This window comes from Brachycentrus maculatus, unplaced genomic scaffold, assembly GCF_059751285.1.
Source record: "Brachycentrus maculatus isolate JH-2025_06_01 unplaced genomic scaffold, ASM5975128v1 h1tg000032l, whole genome shotgun sequence".
In the NCBI taxonomy this organism is placed as follows: Eukaryota; Metazoa; Arthropoda; class Insecta; order Trichoptera; family Brachycentridae; genus Brachycentrus; species Brachycentrus maculatus.
In genome coordinates, this window is record NW_028280786.1 from 1,882,835 (window position 1) to 1,909,704 (window position 26,870).

The following is a 26,870-nucleotide window of genomic DNA, read 5'->3' on the forward strand; positions in this document are numbered from 1 at the left end:
GCACTCCACTTGGAGACATACTCTTATAAGGATATACATTGTAAGGATATACAAACGTTGTCTCAGTCTAAGGAATTTGAAAGGAAAATTCCTACCCTAACCATATGCGGTCTTTTGATGCCACGTGACACTCAACGTAGGTACGTAAAGATAAAATTAAATTGACAATGCGCTTATACACAAAAACCAACAGCGTATGTAAACTACTATATACTATGACGGTAAACGCATTTTCTAAGACGGTTGGATGTGGCGTTGTACACTTCAGATAAGCATATTACGTAAGGAATTAATTCTTGAATACATATATTGTCCGCCTCCGTAATGGTCAGCACGCTCGGCTACCGTTCTAGAGGTCTCGAGTTTGATTCCTAGGGGGGGGGGTCAAATAAATATAAGTGATTTTTCCACTCTTGTATTTATTCAATATTACTCTGGAATGGTACCTGAAGCGGAGGGCTAATCACCTTTCCTTCATGAGTACACGATCAAGATAACACTGCGTTTGTATGACGCAGTGCCTTATGTACCATTGGGGTGCGAATATTATATTACACATAAATTCATTTGTAAAACAGAACAATTATATAATAAGCAGTAGGTAGCAAAGGCGGCCAGTGTCTGAAAAATGGTCTATATAAAATATGCAGATCTCCATCAAAATTTTACTAGAACAATTTCTTTAGACAAACATACAAAATTGCCTTAACTATATATGATAATTTCTCCACAGGGGTAGGCAGCGAGAATGGAACATCACACCACTCTGTCTTTGAAAAAAATCTTCGCCTCTCCCACATTCATGCACTTCCTCAAACATACCCATGGTATATGCCATTTTTTTGTTTACATACAAGAAGGTATTATGAGTAAACCATAACATAACCAAAATTATTACAGTTTACAGTGTATCCTTATTAGGTAAGGAAATATTTAAACAGGTCGACGCTGCGTTCATTTAACCGAAATCCCTATGACAGAGGCGTTGAAATCAAGGATATGTACTAAAGATGAATTTTATGCGAGGCATGTACAAACGTTATAAAGTAGATTACTTTATGATAAGAATATTTTACCCGAACACACCTTTAGTTTTTGAACAGACGTTAGTAAAATGTCGTCACTCTGTAGGATACAACGAACGCAAAATATAAATTTAAGTCCTTTTGTTTGCGTTAGTTTACCAAGCTGGAGGTCCCGGTACCATTCGATTATTGGGACGATAAAAAAAGCAGAAGTGATTTTTCACTCTAATATTTACTTTATATTACCCTGGACTGGTATCTGAAGCGCAAAGCTGATCACTTTTCCTTCGTTTATTTAACAATCAATATTATACTGTTTCTTTACAATCACGTTCTTTGCACTGTTGGGTGAGGATAAGGCATAGAAAAAGAAGAAGTTTATTGACAATAAGAACTTTGTTTATTTTGCTATTCGTATCAAATATTTTTGTTAATTTATTGCGTACTCTTATTTATTGATTTCATCAAAAACCTAAATACAAATTACAATAATGTGCCCTCAATGAGTTTTACCGTACCGAGGGCTCATTAAAAAATTTATAATGAATGAAAATTGTCATCAAATACGACATGATTTAATGATGCAATTTATTTCAGAACTGCCCACTTCTATTATCATTTTATGAAAAGCACTTTTAAAATGTAAAAGCACTATCTGCCCTCTAATTTTAAACGTCTGTAAAAGATTAAAACATTGACCAGCAACCCTAGTGTGTTTTCGGTTGGTTGGAATATATTGCTTCTTAGCAATAAACACGTCAATGAATATTCTATGCGAGATGTTTATTAAATTAATGATTCTGAACCTAAAACGCAATTATTCAATATTGAAAAGCAGTGGTTCTAGGCCTTTTTATTTCGCGGACCAGTAAACGTATGATTATTTTTCCGCTGCCCTCTAAAGAGGTAGACGTTGATTGCTTATATTATATTTCGGATTGTTTCGATTTTATAACATTAATTTAATTATTTATAAAAATGACTTCAAAATAAAATAAAGTTACACCAAAAAATAATAAAAAGTGATTTAATATTTTAACTCACGAGAACGATAATAAGGGGATTTTGACTTGTCTAAAAAGAAAAGTATGAATCCTGCATGTTGCCAGTGAATACACATGACTGCCGAATCAATTTATGAAAATACATATGCACTAGAGACGATGGCTTTGATAAAGAAAAACGCAGAGAAGCTTAAGTGCACACAGCGATCCATAGAAAGATCCATGCTTGGTTAAAGACTGATCGATAAAATAAAAAAATGAAGATAACAGGAAAAGAACCAAAGAAGAGGATATTATAGATCACGTGAAAGAACTGGATCCCACAAGGTGGACCCTAAAAAATTACGTTGGAGACTTTGGGAGAACAATGATACCCGAAGCTTGTTGCTTATTTCCAGTTTATTTCATTGTTTTGTTTTGGTTGCTACCGTATTTCATACAGATCGGATGTCGAAAACGGCATAAGAATGGTTTTAAAAGTCTTTTGCGACCCGTTGCCATTTGAAACGCGAACTGGTACCAGTACGTGCCCCGAAGGTTGGCAATTTCAGCTCTAATTAACAGGGGCTACGGAACCTAGGAGCGTAGGTATGCCAGAATAGACATTTGAGAATTCCACCCTTTCTGCAGGAAAAAGGCGTGATGGAAATATGAGTAACATAATGTTGTTTACAAAAATTCGACACTTTTCGCATTGTATACATTCTCTTGACCGACACTCTAAACACTTTCGTTGAAAGGGGAAAAAATGAGAAATCTTTTCACAAACTCCGCACGGTCCTTGTACGACAGGAGTGCGGTCATCTTGAGTGGATACCAAATGTTATTATATTCAACCTTTCCTTTTTGTAGGGTTAAGCGTGCCATGAATGAGCTTACTCAGGGCTACGTGCTTGATGTATTATTTGAAGTGATTGTGAGGTTTTGCCTCTCAATAATATCGTTTCTGAGTAAAGAAAAATAAACCATCTTTTATACACATAATTAAAGAACATATGATAAAGTTAGTTAATTTATGAATTTATGTGAATTGAAACGTTTTTAATGGTTTTCGTGAATATGATTATCAAAGCACTAACGTTGGACACCTTGATATTACAACACTCTCCTTATCATTCATCATTCGCTTTATAGAATACCACTCAAAAACTCTTCTTTACAACTGCCGGTTTTGGTATGATCATTCTTTCATGAGTTTAACTACGGAAACTGAAAGTCACAAGATAGAGTTTTTTTTAGTGTTATTACACAATATTGACGACGAACGATTAGGAAATTGATAATTACTAAACTATGAATAAAATAGATAGTGGAAAATAAAATGGGAAAAGTTAGCAAAAATGAAAAGTTGATCTTAAGGATATTGATGTGTCAGTTGAGATAATGAACAAATTTTAAATATTTATAAAATGTAATCTAATTGGATATTGTTTTTTGACATCTCATCATAGATGAAGAAGTATATGGAAGTCTGGGCATTTACGAAGCTGACGACCGTCATAGGCTGGTTTAAGTGATCACTTTACACACGTCGCAAAATAATATGAAAAATGCTCCTAAAATTGGAGATAATCCATATTTGTGAACAAGCATTTGGACACACTCAAAATGTTCTAATTGGATACGGTTTTTAGTGTGTCGTTTGATAATCAATATTTCGAAATAATATTTTCGATCATTAAATCCCTATATTATGTACGCTCCCCTATCTTATGTATTTTCCCACTTACAAAAAAGGTCGGGAAAAATAAATTATAAAAAACATAAATTTTTCCATCCACATAAAGAATTCGATTAAGGCACTACTTCTGGTTGAAAATGCTGTTTTTTTCTCTATTAGTAATTTTAATGCGAATATATCAGAACGCACCAACTCCAAATCACCAATAAATCACTGCTTTGAATTGTACAAATCTCTTTTTGAGTGCTTTTATTGGTCATTAAAATGAATTACTCACGGCATTGAACTCCGCAGCCAGGAAGGCTTGCTCAGCTCCTATGAAGACGGTTGCTGGAAGCAAAAGGAGTTGGTACGGGTCTGCTGTCTGCCTTAGTGTGGCCATCAGACTCTTCAGGACCGATACCTTGGGTCTACTCAATCTGTTACTGGCATACCTGAGAAATATATTTATTTTTTTAATAATAATTTACATAATTGCAAATTACAATAATAGTCCCTTATTGAGGTTTGAGGTTTCTCGTGCCAAGGACACGTTTTAAAATATTTATTTATAAAATTATGTGAGAGAAAATTTATGAATTAAATATTAAAATCATACACTCATTTTCTAATAAATTTTTATTTTGTTAATAAAAACACATTGTTTCGCCTTGTTATGGCGTTTCAAAACTACTGTGAAGACTAAATAGACTGACGGTCCGATAATATTATTTTATTAATATTTATGATTTAAAAATTAAATATATAAATTAAAATAGAGTTCTACAAATTAAACGCCAACTCTTTAAATAAATTAAAGAAAATTGAATACGACATGCAATCTAATACGATATGGCTGCCGATAATACGATTTATTTCAGATCTACTCACCTACGTTTTCCTTTAATGAATTTTTAATTTATATTTAAATTAAATACAAAGATAATGAATTTGTGAATCATTAAAGCAGGTTGTTCATCTTTAATGCATAATAACCTATGTTCTCTTGATCATAAGAGGTATGTATTAGATTTTGAAAAAATATATAATTAATATTTTTGATATCTCAACGTAGATGAAGAAGAGTAAAGAAGTCTTGTATAAAAATCAAAAAAGAGTGATTTCGATCTGTGTTCATTTTTTTGTACAAAAAGTACCTATTTAAAAAAAAATAATAGGGTAAAGTTTTTTGTAGCATCTTCTGAAGATAGCGTTTTTTTCTTTTATTGTATTACTACAATAAAAAATACACTAGTTATAGAGATTTTTGTTTGATGTTCAGTGAAGAAATTTGTTCAATGTAACTTTTTTGTGCAAATAAGACGTAAGTAATCTTTGGTTACCACGAGTTTCTGAATAGCGTGTGGCAGTGTCACAGTGTTTACAGAAATGGAATAATTTGTTCAATTGTATATTGTTAGGAATTGCTGAGACATATTGCATTGTAAGAGATTCATACCAACATAATAGGATTCGCTTTAATGATCAGAGAAGCTGCCTTAATCTATGGGAACCAATTCTAGGAATACACAAATTGTCATGTGTTGTACTACACATTATGAGAGTGAGGATATCAATTAAACCGGACTTAATTAATTTTGAAGCCATGTAATTTTATGTCTTAATCATTAACTTTTACTTTTCCTTTATTTAATAAAAATAAAACCCTTATCCACCCCAATGGTGCATAGGGCACTGCGTCATATAAACGCAGTGTTATCTTGATGGTTTACACATGAATGAAAGGTGATCAGCCCTCCGCTTCAGGTACCAGTCCAGGGTAATATTGAATAAATATGACTGTGAAAAAATCACTTATATTTATTTTACCCCCCTTGGGAATCGAACCCGGGACCTCCAGAACGGTAGCCGAGCGTGCTGACCATTACACTACGGAGGCGGCCTTTATTTACCGTACCCAATTTGCACATTTTAAATAACATGTTGTATACTTTCTGACAAAATAATGTTTTCTCTTTTAAAGTATATTTTTGATTCGAATAGTGATTACCTTAACAAGGGTAAACATGTAAAACAAAGAATTATGCACTAGCCAGAAATATTGTTATTATTATTGTTTTATAGTTGGGAAGTAACATATTCCAGATATCGATATGGTCCACGATATCATTGCCGAGGTTTTGCATTCGGTGTATAGGTATTGAATCCAGACACGGTCTGATTGTAATTATAATGTTTTATTTGACGGCTGCTCGTTTTTCTGGTTGAAGCATAAATTAAGTTGATTTATTTTTATTATTAACCGTTTACATTATTTTATTTGACACCTAAAGATATTGACATAAAATTGTTTTAATATTTTAAAATAATAAATGTACTTTATTCATAATAATTGACTCATAAAATATGAGAACTTTTTTCAGGCAATAAAACGCTTTTTGAATTTTATTTTACTCCTAGTTACTGATCGTCAATGTTCTCCTTTGTAAAATATTATGTTACTTATACTACTTATTTTAACTTTTCCTTTAAAAACAATATGTATTTACTCTGAGATGATGGATCTTCATTACCTTCTTGAGTAGTGACATGTTAATGAAAAGGTTTCAACCCTGCAGGGTGATGTTTTAATTTTGAAACATAATTTTTAGATAGAATATCAACATCTAAAACATGTACAACGTTTTGAGTGTGTCCAAATTATTGTTCATAAACCTAGATTATCTCCAATTAGGAGTTATTTTTAACATTATTTTTTGATATCTCAACACAGATGAAGAAGAATATGGAAGTTTAAACAGGGTTTACTACAGTTATAGACTTGGTTACTTAACCAAGTGATCACTTAACCAAGCCTATGACGGTCGTAAGGCCTGCAAATGGCCAATCTCCCATATTCTTCTTTATATATGTTGAGATGTCAAAAAATAATTAAAACATATGTCATGCACATATTCAGTAATAATTGTCAATTTGAAATAATCACCACGCCCCAAAACGTGTGGCCATACGCTATCCGACCTGGTATTTTATGACCCCACGGTTGGGGCAGTACGCACTAAGAGGTTTATTTAATGTATTATTCGATATCCGAGTCAGACAGCCAGCTGACATAATAATCCTTTAAATAACCGGAGTAGAATGCAGAGCCGTTTCAAATTAATTGAATTCACCATTAAAAAAAAGAAAAATTTTAACAGTCCGATAATAGGCTGGAAGCAATATAAATGCCCAGAATTTCATTTTCTTCTTTATCTTTGTTGAGATGTAAATAAAAAAAATAAAATAAACAATTCTTAGTGTAGCAAATCTAGAATACGTGAACGAAAATTTGGACACATTCAGAATATTATGAGTAAATAATCTCTTTTTTTTGACATCTCAATATAGATGAAGAAGAATATGGAAGTTACGGGGCTCACGACCGTCATTGGCTTGGTAAAGTGATTATTTTACCCACGTGTAACATTTACTAATTCTACCCATGATTGATAACCACACTACTCGATTTATCGGAACTTCTATGTATATATACTCGTATATGGTTCAAGCACTATGTAGCGAGAGTTTTTGCCTCAAATTTTCACTCATGAAGTATATGAAATTATAGTAACTTTAAACATAAAGAATAAATCCACTCACAAGTAGGAATAGGCTATGAAACTTATAAAGTTGAAGCCTGAGTAGGGACATGATAAACGGTGTTGCATAAGCCGCAGCTAGATTTCAGGGTCACTTGGACGTTAAGTAATTAAAAAAAAGCCCTATGTTTCGAAATTTACTTCTATATTCTTCTTCATCTATGTTGAGATATCAAAATAAAAATGAATAAATGACGTTATAATTAATATAATTTACATATAATAAAGGTTTGCACAGCTCGTACAACTCAGAGATTAAAATGTTTCACTTGCAACGAAAATAATAATGAAAGTGGTAAATGAATTTGAGATCAATTGAGAAATAATACGTAAAGTAAAAACGGTTCATTAAGCTTATTTTTCTTGGTAGATTTAGGTTCGAAAAATACTAAAAGTCTTAAAATCATAAGCTGGCGTGAGAGCGAGCCTTCTTAGTAATACAATTACAAACGCTTTTTAGGATAGTAAGGTGGATTTAGAGATTAAAATTAATTGAAAATAAATATTTAATAAAATCATTTTTCTGTTGGCAAAAATAAAGCTAATTTGGCAATCAAGCTTCTGCCTTACTACGTCAAAACACACAAAATATTTTTAATCCTAGAAGCAAAACGTAAACCGTTTTTTCTCTAGTATTAATGGGATATCATTCCTTCGGGATACACATACATTTCTCAAATATATTTTGGCTAAAAAATGCGAGTACGCCGACAAATTTATCTGACCATATTTCGTTGGACGATGTGAAGTCCGTGTACATAAATTTACGTGCAATAAAGTGCGTAAGAGCACTTATGGGAAAAGAAACATTTTAAAAGTGAACCAGGTTGCTTTTCCGGTAGAGTATATAAACACATATGTCGGTACCTAGACGGGGGTTTATTTCAGAAATCTTTTAGCCCTTGTGGATTTTGCGTGTTTATTGGCCTTTATGCCAAGCAAATAATACATTTTTATTACATATTTTCCCAGGAGTATATATTTAATTTCACTGTCACTCGAATAGACACAATGTTTTTTGAGAGCGAAGAAAGGAAAATAGCCAAAAAATGGTGGGCTCTTGGAAAATATATATTATGTAAATCACATATTGTTTTTTTCTGAAATAAACAGAGTCTTTTGAAGGCGTTACCATAATATCACTGTAGGGAATATCGAAAATTCTTTCCTTAAAAACAAGATGTAGGAATGTTTATGATTCACAACAAAGAAGTGATAATCTTTAATTAACATCAAATCTGAATACAATAAGATCGAAAAGCACACAACTCTGAAAACTAAAAATCATTATTAAAAATACTATGGAAATAGTATCGCAGTTACATAATGAGGAAATCTCCGAACAAATTAATGATAATATCAATATAAAAATAAAACATTCATAAATGACAGCATAACTTATTTCGAGAACAACACATGTTTTCTCATCAACAGAAAAAAAGTGTTTGTTTTATCGATTGTTGATGAGGAACTAGTGTTTATAGTGATAAACTCAAAAATAATCACATTTTTTCCACAATTTTAATGCCAAACAAAGAGAGAATCAATAGTTAGTAATTTCATTGGTAGTTTTGAGGGACAACATTTAGGCAACACAAACAAATAGACCCTATTCAACTAGATTTACTATTTTAACACAATCGAGTGTGTAAAAACAACTTTATTTGCATCAAAGTTTAGTTTTTGCTACATAATTTTAAACCTTGCGGAAAAGCTTTGCAAGGGAAGTTGAAACATTGATAATATGAATATATTTTATAAAATTTAACCCTAAAAATATAAATGATCAATTGTGACAGAGAAAATCTATGATCGAAATATTGTTATTTTTTTACAATAATTAATAGGATCAATCAAAATTTCAATATAAATGATATTTACGTATTTTTTTTTTAAATTCACGATTATCAAATTAACTTTTAAAAAGGGCGAAAAAACTAAATATTGGACTTCGAAGGCCACATTCGTAGGTCCAGTATAAAAACTCTTGGTTTTCAAAAAAAATTAATAACTGTTTAAAACAGCTTTCAATTTTTGTTATTGATTTTTTATTTATTTAAAATTCAGTACTTTCTCATGTAAATTCTTTTACGTTACTGTTCATGTTGATTTTTATAACCTCAACTATTATTTCAGTCAGTTACAGAAAAGTCTATATTTTTGTTAAATTTGGAAATTTTGTATAAACATTGATTATAATTTGGGATAGTTATTCATGGAAATGAAATAATAACACTACCCGCATTACAGTTGAGAAAACATGAAGCTTCTTTAAAACGTATTTTTAACTCAGTGTTTTTACAGGAAATATTTATTTTATATCTATTTTTAAATAAATTGAGAGAAAATACTGTTTTCGATTGTGGTTTTGATTAGTTTCTAATGATTCGTGTTCACAATGTAATATTGAAGTATCGGGATGAAATTTTAGATTACGAGAAAGAAATTGTGATTGGTTTTAACTATATAATAAGCTACTTAGGAGTTTATAAAACCAGAGTTTTTGTCTTGTATGAGTATGCAATTTTTTTTATAAAAGATGATTTTATAAAAATAAAGCATACAACATATTGCATTATTTAATAAAAATAGTGATAATTCGAATTTTATAACCTTATAAAATTTAATCCTTATTTCAAGCAACTATTTTTTAAAAAGAAAAAAATAACAAGTTCATAAATAGTTTGCACGATTTTTTGTTGTTGTTATTTTAAATCATAAACTACAAAAAAAAAACAGAATTAAAATCAAATAAGAAATATTATTTGGTCCCTTTGTTTCTCACTAACCCAATCATATATGGTATATTTGATACAAATATGCAATACATACATATGTGGACTTATATTTGTGCTTCAGTCAATAAAATATACAAATACATGTTCCAAGACCTTAATAGTATGCTGTACCCTTATTTATACTGATTGGATATTTGGATTCCAAGCCCTTTACTAGTCACAAGCATACCAGAATTACGTAAAATATAATGAAGCGGAACCTTCCCTGGTTAGTTTTGGTCGAAAGGGACTAAATTAATTCATCCTAAAATAAAAAAATATTCTATTCAGCTTAAATTATCCGTCGGTTCTTGACTGAATATTTTTCTGGATGAATTCTTCTAGCTTCCGGAAAATTATATCAGATGATTTTTTAATATTATGGCGGGTTTTGGGCGAGAGTAGTATTTTAAAGAAATGTTCATCACTGATGTAACCATATTTTAATTTCATTTTGAATTTAATTTATTTTTACATTGAATAAACTTAATAATTATTAAAATATTTGAAAAAAACGTATTTACAAGGATGAAGCGATATCAAATAATATCTTGCTTGCGTGGATCATTTTGTTTATTTACACACCTAAGTCAAGAATTTCATGAATATTTTCATAATTATTATGTGATTTTGTTTACAAAGAGGCCCATAGATATTTCGGAACTGGGCTGATTTCAAAAGTGCAGACACTTGCAATTGATTAACTACTAACTAACCATCACGTTGCTTCCCCATAGGGGTAGGCAGAGAGGATAGAATGCCAAAACACTCTTTCTTTAAAAGCAAACTTTCCTCGTCTCTTCCATATTCATGCATCTCCTCATACATACATACCCGCCGATCATTTTGTATCTTGACCTGACCACTTTCAAATATTTGACATATTTGATCATGCCAAGATTTTCTCGGTCTTGCACTGCTCTTTTTTCTTACTACATTATACAATTTATAATAGAGTTATAAATGCTTAAAAGCGATCAGTAATGTTAATATTGTTTAATAATTATTTCGAGACAAATATTTTTGCAAATGTGCGGTCTCAAAGTTTGCAGATATCATTTGTGCTGGTTTAAGTTATCACCTTAGAAATTATTTAATATTCACCATTCTGCCAACGATTGACTCCAATTTGGTGAATTGCATATGTATTCTTGGGGTAGTATTTTACGAAAATGGCGCTTTTTAAACTATCCAAATTTATAACAATTATTATTATTCATTGAAATATTTTTTTATTTATTGTTTCGGCATTAACTTTGTAGTAAGACATGTTACAATAATTAAAGAAAACACTTTGTTTTTTACCACTTGAGTTTTATTAAAGACTACATGTTTCAGAAGTTAAACTTCCATCATTCAGGTCTGTATAATAACTATTATATACAGATATTATACAGACCTGAATGATGGAAGTTTAACTTCTGAAACATGTAGTCTTTAATAAAACTCAAGTGGTAAAAAACAAAGTGTTTTCTTTAATTATTGAAATATTTTTTTACTTCTCCCTGCTGTGCTGCTCTACGTTTAAGATCGGCAAATATCAAAGCAATTTTCACTTTATTTACAGAGACTCTAAATAGTGGTACAGTTGAATAATTCCATCAACTTTTGTAACTTAGGGTATACGTTTTCTACTATGTTGAGTTTACTTTTGACTTTGCTCTGTAATACGTGTTTCTCTCTCTTCATAGAATTCATCTAATTTCATTAAACATTCATAGTCTCCGAAAATTATCCATAAATATATGTATATATATATATATATATACATATATATATATATATATATATATATATATATATATATATATATATATATATATATATATATATATATATATATATATATATATATACATATACATAAACATGTATACATATACACTTATGTTTATAATCATAATAAGGTAAAAAAAACAGCTCATTATTAAAAATAGGTATAAAATTGTAGTAGAGTGGGTTAGAACCATGAAACTCTTACACAGAGTCCTCATCACTAACTATTCTATATCCACAAATAAATAAATACATAAATCAAATTAAAATGCAAATCAAATGTTATAGATAGTAGTATATACACATTACACCTCAAAAAGATGATGTATCGGATTTACAGTGGCAGTCAAATTCTCGTGGGAGGATATTATTTATTCCTTCTCCACGTATTATCTAACCCAGGCAAGTTTATTATGTCTATCCCGAGCGCAAACTTTCAAGGAACTTGATTGTATTATGTAAATTCACATTAAGCCCTCAGAATTGTAAATATTGGGAAGATTCATTAATCATGAATGCGAAACTTTCAGAAAGATAACTTAAACATTTTGAGATAAGTTTCAAATTTAAAACTTTCACCAGCGGTAAAGAAGCTCGATCTTATTGAATTTTGTGAATCGCACAATAAAACATGGTAATTGAATATAAAAAAATGATTCATACCAAGTAAAGTATAATTTTTACTTATGATCGTATAAAAACACACACTCAAGAATAATGTGATGGAATGAATTCAAGAACGCATTTTTCAAAGAAATGATAATTTATTGATTTGGCTTTAACTTTTTAGAATAATAATAAAATACCAACTTTTTTTACTATATCAATGTAAACATAACTAGTTTCGAGAACACAGACATTCTTATCAACAGGTTGTACATATTTTCCCCTGTTGATGAAAATATCTGTAGTTCTCAAAACTAGTAACGTTTAAATTAATGAACTCAAAAATTGGTATTTTACAAGTGTTTTATTTATTTATATTTTTTATTGAAAAACCACCTGTTTTTTAAAATACGTTAGCCAAAGACTTATATATAATAAAAGCTTATTATTTATATACCTTTTGATTGGATCCACTCCGAAAGCGACGCTCAGTACTGCACCGATCATACAAGCTAAGAAAATCCCAGCTAGTAGGTTTCTCTTGAATGATGAAGGAGGATTTAGGTTTGGATTCTGTAGAGATGAATCAAGGTTCATTATAACATAGCAAACTTTAAATCAATCAATACAAACAGTTGAATTAAACAGATAGGAAATCCAATCTGGGTAACATTGAATTCCCGGGTTACATTTAACAAAATAATTCCAATGGCAACTTGATCACCTTTGAAATTATTTCATAGTATTTCTAAATGACTTTATTGATAATGCAACATACCATGCTCTTAAGATATTCTGAAATTCTTATGAAGCTTTTTCAAAACGGTTTTTATATTTCTAAAGATATTTAAACTAAAAATACATCATCATATCAGCCCGTTGAGGTCCACTGCTTGACAAAGGCCTCCCCCTTCCGCCTCCACTCCTCCCGATCCATAAGTAAGCGAAATTAAAGATCAATGCATGGAAAGAAAGTTGGTCAAAATAAATTTTCTCCTAAATATAAATGTACAATCAGTATTTTCTAATAACAATAATATGATATAAATTTCAGGTTCAAAAAATATATATTTTCTTGTCAACTTTGTATTTCAAACTCATTTTCTTAAACTTATTTTTCTCGATACATGAAGAATTTTCTTGAATCTAATAATAAAATCTCATTAATTTTTCTAAAATAATATGACAATATTTCAAAAGTTAGTCATCTCTCTACATAATAAGTGGATGATATTCAGAGGGAAACATAAAAAAATGTAGAGTGAAAAATGCGCGAAATTTTGTGGAAAATTGGCTAGATATCTAAGCAAATTCGCACGTGTCTAAAAGTGACGGTCCTTACTAAGAGATAAATTGACATTTGGCAGCCAAATTTCCTGTAAGGAATAATAAATTCACGTTATTTTATTACTAACCTCTTCGCCCTGCGCCCCGCAGAAATTGGCACCGCAAATATCTCTCACATCCGTAAGTGTAGAATTGTTCATAATTTCTCCGGTTTTTGTGACAATTTCCCTGACAAAACTTTTACCTTTAGCGAGGTCCTCGAACGGGTCAGCCATCGATAAAACTGTAATAATTTGAAGTTAAATATATGAGTGTTAATAACTATTGATTAATAAAGAATTTCACGTAAATATTCTTAGTAAAACTAATCAAAAGTAAAACTAATCATCAGTATAGTTTTACTAATCGCCTTTCGATGAAAATAACTGAAGTTTTCGAAACTAGTCGTGTGTATTGAAATAAAGCCCAATAAGTGATATTATGAAAGTGTTTTTTTATTTTATTTTAATAGTCACAATGTTAATGCCAAACCAATCAATACCATTATGAATTAATTAAATTTATACCAAGTCTACCTAAACACCAATTTACCAATAAGATTTGGGTTATACAGTGCTCATTGCTTGAAACTAAGGAGTTTGTAAATTCAATTGGAAATTTTGAACGAAATAACTAAGAGAAATTCAACCAAAATTTATCAGTAAATATGAAATTAATATATTTAAACAGTTGAAGAGGCTTGTTTAAAAGGTATATATTAGTTTGTTTTCAATTTAAACACCATCGAATTGGATTGTAGTCCTTAACTGTAAGCAAGAGGCTTAGATGATCCCTCCTGTTCCCAACACAGATTCAAATAAAAACATATTTAATTAGCTAGAAGAAACAAAAATCTACTAAATGATCTATAAACCTTGTACATAATAAGCAAGGTAAATAATAAATGCAATTCCCATCTAAAAAAAAAAAAAAGCAAGAGGCTCTAAATTGAACCACATTCTGCAACAATTTGATTCTCATCTCAAACGCTAGCCGCCTAGGTTTGCCTAAATATAAATTTATATATTTTAATTCAAAAATATCTTTATTTAGGAAACTTCATTTAATATTATATGAATCCTAACAAATTAGATTGAATGCAGAAGATATCTATGTACCTTGTCCATAATAAGCAAGATACACCCATACAACACCCATAAAAAAGAAGGGATATCATTTTTACGCACATTTTTCAATATTCCTACCGACAAAACAAAGGATTTTTTTTGGATTTATACTTAATACATATTTTGGTTACACGCCAATTATAAGTATGGTCAGCACATTAAAAAAAAGTTTAACTATTTTATTCTAACAAGAGAAAAAAATCTTACGGCATGGCATGTAGAAAATGTTTACATACATGATAGTACGTTAGTTATGCGCAATTTTCTGTGTTAAACATAACCCAGGTTTGATAATAAAATTGATACCGTAGAAAATTTTTCATTTTTGTTTACTTAATTTAAAACAAAAACATATTGACTCTACTTTTTTCAGTTTTTTTGATATGTGAGAGAGATGAAAGAACGACGCTCGTTTTAAAATATATACAAACGTGTGTTATCCATAAATAATAAACCACATAAATATTGATACAATCACAGACAAACGGAAGTAAAATATTGTTTATTTAATAAAATTTCACTTAATATTGATAGTACATATTGAATATCGACAGTACAATATCTTTATGAAAGCAAAACTAGAACATGAAGAATTAAAGCATTTTTTATTTGTAATTAAAAATGATCTTGGAATGATCTACTTGAACGATGAAAAAGAGATTGAAAATATTTTTATATTTTATTTCATAAATAAAACTAGAAAAGGAATATGTGAATGAAAACATATTTACATCGCAGTTCGATCCATGTTTGTTTAGGCTACCTCTTTTGAACAATGTAAACAAACCCCTAGAAAGGTTTTTCGATAATTGAGGGGCAAAATGGGCTCAGTCATGTTTAGATCGAATCGTGTCACGCAAATATTACTTATACTGGAAATAAACATGGGAGAAAAATCTCTTGGCAATCAACTTTGGTATAACATTTATAAACTAGTTCTACCCGGCAACGCGTTGTTGTGGCTCAGTTTGGTGAAATGGAAGTGAACGAAAAGAGAAATTACACATTTCTAATATTATTTTTTGACATCTCATTAAAGATGAAGAAGAATGTGGAAGTCTGGGCATTTACGGGGCTGACGACCGTCATAGGCTGGTTTAAGTGATCACTTTACACACGTGTAACATTCACCAATTCCACCCATTATTGACAACCGCACTACTCAAATTCTCGGAAGTTCAATATATATGAACCAATTTAGAAACCTTGTTCTTGAATCACTAGAACTTCATTAGTGACATCTATTGGTGAGATGTGAACAAGCTTTTTACTAAGCAGAAACTCTTTTATTATGTTATTATCATTTCTTATATGTTTTATTTGAAGCAATGCAAATTCAACAAATACACGAAACCACAATAAAATAAAAAAAAAATAAAATTGACATCAGCTGCAAGAAACACTCTGTTCGCCATAAGTAATATTCCCTTAGCGTGAGTAGCTACGTTTAACAGATGGTACTGCCATTACAGCCAATAAAATAATTTGTAATTTATGTTTTTTTAAATGTTCAAGTACTATCTACCCTCTGATTGCAAACAGCTATATATGGTATCAAACGTTTTGATCAATATCACTACTCTGTTTTTGGTTGGTAAGAAGATATTGTTTTTTAGCAATCAGCCCACTAATGTACTTATTTATTCACTGTACATGAAGTTTAAATAAAAAAAATAAAGATATTTTAATGAAAAGCATATTTTATTCATCACAGGTTAAAACTATGTCTAGAATCATGGATTTTATATTACTAAAAGTTCATCCTTTTTCAATATCATTATAACGGTAATCCCATTGACTAACGTTCCTAATTGATAAAATGAATTTTAGCTTTCGATATTTTCTATGTGTACTGAGACATGCTACTGTCCTCAGTGATTTTTCAGCATTTTTTTTTAGTACAATGTTATGATTTTTCAAGAATAAAAAATTGACGAAGTGCTTAATTGATGCTGTATAGAAATTTTTAACATGGAAATGAATTTTTTATCGATTCGGCATTAATTATTTAAAAAAACTGATTATTTAAAAAAAAATTAACTCTTGAATTAACCACTAAATGAGTTATTTTTATATAAACAACAAGTTTCGAAAACTTACAGATGTTTTCATCTTCTGGTAAAAATTAAAACTAAATTAAAACAAAAAAAAAGGGGTCTTATACATTTATATTTCTTGTTCCTTAACCCCCCCCCCCTTCCCTATTTTTATAAACCTATATATACCCCTAAATATTTTTTCGTTCGTTTTTTTTAATTTTTACTAAAAGATGAAAACACCTGTAAGTTTTTGAAACTAGTCGTTTATATAAATATAACTCATTAAGTGGTATATTAAAGTGTTTAATTAAAAAAAAATTAAATTAATTATTGAGATAATTACTCAAAATTCATGAAAAATTCTACTACGTTTTACTAATTATGTGATCTTAAATGTGGTTAAAAAAATCCTCCCCGTAATAACGTTAATTTAAAATGATTGAATTTATGAAGGTAATCTAATAAAACATTTTTGAAAATTGGCAATTAATTAACTTGAGGGAAATGAGTTTCTTAAATTCATTTATGGAGAGAAGTTATTGTAGTATTTGCATATGCAAAATACCCCACAGAAACTTTTGGGGTCTAATTTCAAAGATTAATGGTTCAAACCCCATGGAACCAAGGTATGGCAATGTAATATTTTAATATCCCGCTGTGCAAATTCAAGATCCCTTAAAAATCGTAAAGGTCGTCCTTAAAATTGAAATTATATATTAAGTAATTTAGTTTCAATAAAAGGTCTATATGATTTCAACCGTACACTCAAAATGTTTAGTTGATGATACGTATTTTGTACTAAGTGCCTTGATTTTACAATGAAGCTTAGGCAATAAAGTGATATTGTGATAGTGGTGCCATGTGATAAGCGCGGAGAAATAGCGTAAGATTTAAATTTAGTTTAGTGTGATGAGATATATTAACCCTTTAGAAGCTCGTTCTTAGTATTTTGGTTGCCGGCACACATATTTTACTAGCCCCATGTTTTAGGGTAAGACTGAAACAATAAACCGCTTCGGTCGTTAAAATCTTTACAATACACATATGTATGTATAAAGGTACGCAGTAACGAAGATTAAAAAAAAATGTATCAAGTAATGACATAAGTAAAATAATAAGAACTAACTAGTGTAAGGTAACTGAAACATTCAAGATAAAAATTTCAAACAGGAATAAATAAACTCAAATAAAGGACTGATTATTTATTTGTATTTTGTTGAAATATTAACACCGTTTTTAAGAAATGTTGATAGTGGTTTTGTTTGATTTCTTATATCTTTTTCGGAATTGATTACTTTTTTAAAGATTTTGTGACATCTCAACAAAGATTATTACGAATGTGGAAATTGGGTATTTCCAGAACTTACGTCGTATAATAGGCTGGTTTAAGTGTTCACCTTATGCACATGTAACCCACACCGTTTTACCCATGATCGACAACTACAATACTCAATTTTTTAAAGTTATATTTATGGTTTAATTGATAACTTATTTCACATGCTACTCGGCACCATCTAAGGTTAATTTCCTAAGTTCTCAATTGAATTGAGTTTTAAGTTGAGTTCACAATAGCCATCTATGATGGGATTTAGAAAGCTTTTATTTAGCAGAGACCTTTTTATTTATATGCAAGATCCAACCCCGAATTATTTTACATACTGTTAACAAGTATTTAGACACACTCAAAATGTTGTGTTTTACTGTTATTTCTTCGCCCATTCGATTCATACATTTCTTAATTTGAAGGATAATGTTAAACTCGGCCTTACATTCTTTTCTTATATCACTATTCCAACATCTATCATTCATCGTTTTGCCGCACATTCTCCTGAGAGAACGCATTTCGACTGCATTTAGTCTACTTAAAATCAAAATAATAAATTCCAAGCATTGAAAAATCATGTAAATATTCTATGGAAGTAACGTAATATTTAGGCAAAATTTACTAGCATAGCGGAAGAGTTCTTTGGTTGTTGTTACAAGGCATCATTTACAGTTAGGTCCTTTGCTCCGTCCTATTTAAATTATTTATGGATATTTCTATTCAGTTAATCCTTTGTTTATGATCAATATTTTTTTAAATTTTGTTTGCCGAGGAAATATAATAATAACATTTATTAAATATTAAACAGTACTTAAGGAAATCTGTTTGCTTCCATAGTGTAATGGCCAGCACGCTCGGCTACCATTCTGGAGGTCCCGAGTTCGATTCCCAAGGGGGGTAAAATAAATGTAAGTGATTTTTTCACTGTCATATTTATTCAATATTACCCTGGACTGGTACCTGAAGCGGAGGGCTGATCACCTTTCCTTCATGTGTAAACGATCAACATAACTCTGCGTTTATATGACGCAGTGCCCTATGCACCATTGGGGTGCGGATAAGGGATTTATTTTTATTATTTATTACTGAAGAAAATGGATAAATATTTTTTAACGGCCAACAATACAAAGGAATCAAGAAAATGTTTAAAGTACCCTGATTTATTCTCACAAGGGCGTAATTCTGTAAAGAGTTAAGAGTACTGCAGAATAAATTGAAATACTTTTGACGCGGAATAGAATCACACTTTACCGTACACAAAAAAAGGAATAATAATTTGTAACTTATTTTTACTGAGATGTTAATATTTTTATATTATTAGAAGGCTTGGCAGACATAAAGAAGTTTATTCGTATCGATAAATTTTCTATTAGATTTCTGTGGCTTTTAACATAAAAAACCAAGAAGTGACTTTTTGTATGGTTTATGAGAAACGCTAGAAAATATCTCATAATATATCCATAATATTAATTTTGTTTATTTTAGCTTATAATTTGACCAGTCAATTTATTGACAACATTTTGAGTGTATTGAAACACATTTTGAGTGTGTAAAAACATTGCACGATCAGGTATGCCAAATACCTGAAAGTGATCAGGTTAGGAGTCGTAATAATCGGCGAGTATGTATGAGGAGATGCATGAACGTGGAAGAGGCGAAGAATATTTGCAAAGACAGAGTGTGGCGTTCTATTCTCTCTACCTACCCCTGCGAGGAAGCGGCGTGATTGTTAGTCAGTTAGTTAGTTGGAGTGTGTCCAAATACTTGATCACGAATCTGGATTATCTTCAATTAGGAGTTATTTTTTACGTTATTTTTAGACATCTCAACATAGATATTGTTCTAGTATTATTCTTCTTCATTTATGTTGCGATGTCAAAAATAATGTAAAAAAATAACTCCTACTTGGAGATAATCCACATTTGTGAACAAGTATTTGAACACACTGAATATGTTGTAAAAATAGTGTTGATATTATCGTACATACGGGACGTCTGCGGTCAAGCCTTATACGCAAAGGTGAACGAGTAGCTTAGTATGTGTTTTAGAATCAAGGATTAAGCAGAATCCTCAGCACTTAGGAAAAGTGTGTGAATTATTTGATATTGTCCAAGAGAGAAACCTTGTAACCCTTATAACAAGGGGGGAAGTAAGTTAATGCCTCCTGTTAGTCTTCCTGCATTCCTGTTCCCGGGATAAGAAGGTGTTGTAAAACACTTAAGCACTTTCGAAAGGTTAAGAATTTGTTGAGAGCATTAATAAAGTTCAAAAGGAAATTCAATATGTTTCTCCGTATAATATAACATATCGTAGTCATACAGGAGAAAGTGACCGATTGCATTTTTTACGAAAACGTGATCATTGGCTATTTGATATCTTACTAGCTTAATATTGCCCTGAAAAAAAATCCCTAATGATTTGAAACATGGATGTATAATATATTGACTTATTTAAAATGACTAACTGTACTGATGTTTATTTTCTTGCCAAGCAAAAGTGACTTAAATGGCCCTCCTGAAAATTTTACCTTTTGTTAGTTGGTCACTTTCTCCTGAACGACTACGATATGTGACACATAAAGGTTGATACTTTAATTAGATGAGCGTTAAAAGTTATTCTTAGTAAAACATAGAAACTCTTTTTATACTATTTATATGATTGTCCTTTAACAAAATCATAATTGGAGTGTCAAAGTCATCAAAAATATTAATTCAGTAATAGTGTCAAAGTATTATCAAAAATAATATTAATTATTTTGAATGTGTGTAATCTTTGTTCACAAATTAGGATTTTGCACTTAAAAGTTAGTTGTATTGACATCTCAGTAGATGAAAAATATGATTGGGCTTACGACCTGTCATTGGCTGGTTTAGGTAAAATCAGCTTAAATAGGAATTTATACAAGCCAACCTAAATTTGTGAACGATGATTTGGACAAACTCAAAATTTAGTGAATAAAACAACTGGTCGAATTTTAAGCTGAATAAAAATAGAAAGGATTTTTTTCAGGTGTCTCCTAGTATAAAAAAATAATTCGCAAAAAATTTAATATTTATTTTAGTCTGGGTCTCTGGATCTCTCAGTGCTTATTTGACTTTTACTTTAACCTTTGAAGACATAAGTAAAAACCTTTAAAAACATACATAAAAATATTTAAAAAAAAATATATTTACTTTAATTTCATTTTAGATCTAATTTCAAGTAATTTAATTTACTACACATTTGTCACAAACAAATAAGTCATTTTATTTTTATTTTTAAAACAAACCACAAATTGTTTATTCTATATACTTATGTAAATACATTAACCTAACAGCGTAATCAGAATGGAGTATTATATTAATGTAAATATTTATACATTAAAATTAATACCGATAGACTATAAAAAGAAATTCCCGTGAAAAATATAGAAACGAATAAGAAGTTTTAAGAAATTTTAAAAGAATAAAAGGAAATGCCGAAACCAGGGATCGAACCAGGGACCTTTAGATCTTCAGTCTAACGCTCTCCCAACTGAGCTATTTCGGCTAATGAAGAGCGTGCGAAAATGCTTTATTAGTTAATACTAACAAACGATGAAAAGTGTGACGTCATGAAAACATCTAATCTTGCCAACGTCATTCACCGATCGCTTTATAAGATAATTACATCACGTTACATTCAAATACACTCGTATTTCGTATCTGTAACAGGTGGAAACAATGCTTTGTTTTTTTTTTAATTAATTTTTTATAATAGATTTATTAAACGCAATTGCAGCTTCATCTGTTGAATCTAACAGCAACATGCGCAAAACTTTCCATGCGCAAAACGTTTCTTGACAGCTGCTATCACTTTGTATTTTAAATATTTTCCATTACACAACATATCAGAAATGTGTTCAATCTGTATTACTTATTTTCCATTTAACCTGATTGAGCCACATTTATCCGTGGCTTGCGACGGCTTGTGTGTATGTGCGTATGTGTGTATGCGTGTGTGCGCGCGCGCGTGTGTGTGTACATATAGACATACATACATACATACATAAATATATGTGTGTGTTACAAGATAATGAAAATCCAGATTTATTTTTAAATTAAACCCATAACAACTGGGGTCAAACATGTAAATATCATTTTCGTTCTCCATTTCCGTATCTTGAGAGACATTTACCTAATTTATGTTACAGATCAAGTTATATAGGGGACATCGGATGCAGGAAGTAGTATGAACACAGGATGTTGGTGCCGTTCTTGGGATTGTTTACGAGTTCCTTGAACTAAAAATCACCCTATTTTGAAAGTTTCCTTAGGAGGATAAAAGGGTACCTATTTTTTATAGTTTTGTGAACAATTTTAGATAAGTTTTTATTATAATCATGTAAATTTCAAAACAAAAATATATTAAGGTTACTAAAAACAAAAATAGTAAAGAAAATGGCATATTTTGTGGTTTACTAACCCGAAATAAGCCATTGAACTAAATATGCCATTTTATTTATTATTTTTGAAAACAGTTATTATGTATAATTTTTTTCCATTCGTGTTTCGCGTTATGGATCCTAGAAATTTCAATCAATTGTCACTTATTTTTGAGATGCTTCTTAATACATATGTAGGTTTTAACTTTTTAAAAATACGGAATAATTATTTTTCATTACTATTTTTAATTAATATTTACCTACTTTTATTACGATTTTTAACCCTTATAATATAATTTATATGTTGATTATCATCAACCAGTCAAAATTGGATACTAGTGTACTTTATATTTATTTTACTATTAAAAAAAACTATTAAAATTCTAAAAATGTTGTCGTAAAAAATACATGTGAAATCCATATGCATTATTCTTAAAATCGTTATATGCCTCTAATACAAAGCACTTCTTTGTATCGAAACAGTGATATTTTTATCGCTAATTATGTAAATATAAGATGAGCTTACGCTTCGATGCTAACATAAAATTATTACAGCAAAAAGGACAGATGGGTGTGGTGTTAAATTCTCTCTTACTACCCCTAAGGGAAACCAAATGATGGTAAGTTAGGTAATAAACTAGACAGATTTATTTTAATTAAAATGTAACTTTGTTTTAAAATCAATTTAAATATTTTATAATAACTTAATTATAATGTCTACCGGTTTTCAAGCTAACCGCATCTTTATCAAGACTGATTAATCAGTCTTAAATTAAGAAGCGGTTAGTTTTGAAACCAGTAGACATTACAATTAAGTTAAAATAAATATTTATAGTGATTTTAAAACAGAGTTATATTTTAAATATAAAATAGATTTTTTTTCTTGAATGTTTTTCGCAAAAATATAGATGATGTGGCACATTTTATAAATTTTATAAAATAAAATAACTTTTCATATGGTGTATGGAGTGCGTGGAAATTCTTGGCATCGTAAAGTAAGAGTTATTAACTATAACCTTATGAGTATTTCAATGTTTTGGAATTAGTACATAAACCCTGATGAAGAAAGGTTGTTGTTTGAAAAAGTGTACCAATGGTTAAAACAAAGTTGTTTTATTTTATAAAGTTTATAAAATGGAAAATGTCAAAGTTAGTGCTTCAAATATAAATTATTCAGAGGGGTAATTTTGTAAAAAATGAGGTTTTAAGTTTTGGCTCAAAGAGTTATTTGTAAGCATAAAATATAAATAAATGAGAGTTAGTATTCACCTGCCGAAGAAATGAGGTTTCCCCAAACTTGAGCCAGCTGATAAAACATGAAAAATACTCCAAAAAATCTTGTTACGAGCATGTCTGCTGCTGCACCGGTTTTTTCTGCATACGCTTCAGCCATCTAATGAAGAAAATATTCGTTTTACAAAAAGGAACACATAGGATTTTATGTTTAGTTTTGTATAATATATATTAGTGAGAAATATTACTGAGAAAAATAAATGTTAATATTATTCCGTTTGAGGATGCTCATTAAATATATTTGCACACATATAAAATATTATTTTATATTAAGGTACCTGTTTTTGTCCGTTGGAACATATAAAGCAATATTTACACATGTATCTACAATAACATACATACAAACTTTTTCCTGTAGAAAAAAGTAAAATCTAAGTACGGGGTAAGTAGTAAACCTATTCAAGGCATTGTGCGAGAATAGTAATACATGTATTTTATAAGTGTAAGTTACTTATTTTTTATCTTAGTTTGATATCTCTTAAGGTGGTAAACAGGGATGTGTAATGTCATCATTATTTTTTTTTTACATGGATGATTACATGACAGAACTGAAAGCTTTAAATATATGAATAAAAATAATCCTTTTGTATATTGACGATGTTGTTTTTCTTGCAAATAGTAAAGAAGACCTGCAGGCCCTTCTAGCTTAATTCATGGTTATTTCCTTATACTATTTTTATTCGATTACAGAAATAAATTATCTGTAAGATCAATTTCTGTGTATTTTAATATAAACATAGCTTTCGTTTCATAACATTAGTTTCGAAAACTACAGATGCTGTCCTTAATATGTGAAAATACAAACATTGATATTATATATTCCTGACAAATCGAATGAACTGTAGGTACAAACTTTGTTCTTGCTAACAATTTTGCTATCACAAATAGAAGAATAAGATATGTCAAATTATTTCGTATCAAAGTACAATGAGTGTTTACTAAATTATTGTTTGGTATTACATTCAGATATTTTAAAGTTAACTTTGGATCATGCGATTTTAGGATCAGGACTCTTGAGGCGCTGTTTAGAGCTGTCTAAGACAATGACAATTACAAGTGATAGCAGACGCCAGGGGGTCCTGACGTGAATCACACAGAAGATATAAGGAAGTAACCGTATTTTAATTTAAATAAATTAGACGTCTTTTTTAAGTAACAATGATGTAATTTATTACCATTAAAGTATTAGTTAATTCATCGTAAAAAAAATATATATACATCCATTTTTTTGTAATTGTACCATAAAACACTTTAAAATCATACACAAAACAATAATGAAGGTTGATTAGTTAATAAAAAAATAAACAGAACATAAGTTAAAAAATAACGGTTATATAAAAAACGTTTCGTAGCGAAAGTTTTCCAATAATTTTCATTGATTATACGCGATCATTGTAAAAGGTAGGTTTTAACGTTTTGTTGTTGCTAAAAAAAAGTAATTAAATACTTTTAAAGTTTGTAAAATTATAATAAAATGCTTTCAATTACCGCCCAAAAACACTTAACTATATTACCCATGTTATTATTTTATTTACGGAACTTGGGCGTTCATAGAAATTGTATACCAAGCTTTAATCAAAGTACCAAAGTGTGCGCTAACTACATTCATAAAAAGAAATAATTAAGCTGCCAACTTTCAGCGGGAAAATGTTACAGGAAAAAAGGTTTTAATATAAACGGCCAAACGAAAACATTAAAAATATCCTCAAATTGGCATCAAGGGAAAAATAAAAATAAAATTGTATTTGTACGAGTATACTTTTTTTAATGAAAAAAGACGATTTAAAAAAATATTATCTAATATATTCGTTTATTTTAGCTACTTTAACAGTGAGCTACAAAGTAAATAATGAATGAACAATGATTATTAAAAACAAAAAAAGTGATCGATTTGAATTCAAGACATTCCAAAAATAATGTTCGAGAAGTTGAAAATATGACATAAATATGAAATTTAGTGCAAATTTTGTTTTATTTTTGATCATTTTAATACGTGTGAAGGTTTGATTATGGTTACATAAAAAAACTGTATGAATTTTGTTTTGTTTTCTACTACTACTACTACATACCACACACAGACACACACACACTCACACATACAAAGTAAAATAATACGGCCATACAGTATTTTCTTACCTGAACTAACTCAAGTATGTATTTGACGTAAAAATTAAGTTTCATAAAGAGATTGTTAATTACGGTTCCAAAAACCTAGGTACATATTGTTTTTAGTAGCCGGGTTTCTCTAAGTATGTTCGCCAATACACCGCAATTAACTCATCTGAACGGTATTTTTCCAAAGTCTTAAAATAGAGTTCCATTAACCTAACATGCTTAAAAAGGGAGACTTTATCCACCTGAACCGCATTTCGGCAGTACTCACTTTCTAACGATTGATATATTTGTTTCATTTGAGTCGTCGTTTTTTTAATAAGGAAATATTCGAGATATGCAATCCTCATACTTTGACATTGATTTCCGTTCGTGAACGGGTCCCAGACGTGAAAGCGGGTTATAACTGTTTGATATTTTTTTATTAACATACAAAAATGCTCAAAGGAATGTTATACTCGTAACTCAGAGTTGGTATAAAAATCACATAATTAAATAAATGAAATTTGAACCAGCACAAAATGACGTAATGAATACTCAAATACACGTAATGAAAATAATGAAATGAAGTCTCATCTTCTTTATAATAGCTGTCGAGACATAAACAAAGAACACTTCAGAGGCTTGTTTGATTCATCAAGGTATACAGCACTGCGTCAGCTGTTCAAAATAAATTTGAAGAAAATAAATGTACGCAAATTCAACGTAAGGCAATCAGAGGGGACAAAATAAAAATGACAAGTGTCTACGAAGCGACAAAAAATGGGAAACTATATGTCGCCTACTTTCAAAACCCG

The 26,870-nt window shown here is 30.0% G+C and overlaps 1 protein-coding gene and 1 non-coding gene across 2 annotated transcripts in view; both read right to left on the reverse strand.

Annotated features, from left to right (window-relative positions):
- Positions 1-26,870, reverse strand: part of LOC148312817 (UNC93-like protein) — a 96,981-nt gene that overhangs the window by 36,889 nt on the left and 33,222 nt on the right. Inside the window, exons 4-7 of the mRNA XM_088273444.1 lie at positions 23,938-24,061; positions 13,866-14,020; positions 12,908-13,023; positions 3,988-4,144 (exon numbers count right to left, since the gene is read on the reverse strand). Of these exons, the coding sequence (XP_088129570.1) occupies positions 3,988-4,144; positions 12,908-13,023; positions 13,866-14,020; positions 23,938-24,061 (552 nt within the window). The remainder of the gene's footprint in view (positions 1-3,987; positions 4,145-12,907; positions 13,024-13,865; positions 14,021-23,937; positions 24,062-26,870) is intronic.
- TRNAF-GAA (transfer RNA phenylalanine (anticodon GAA)) lies at positions 21,722-21,794 on the reverse strand. Its single transcript has one exon. It is a non-coding gene; the product is annotated as a tRNA-Phe (tRNA).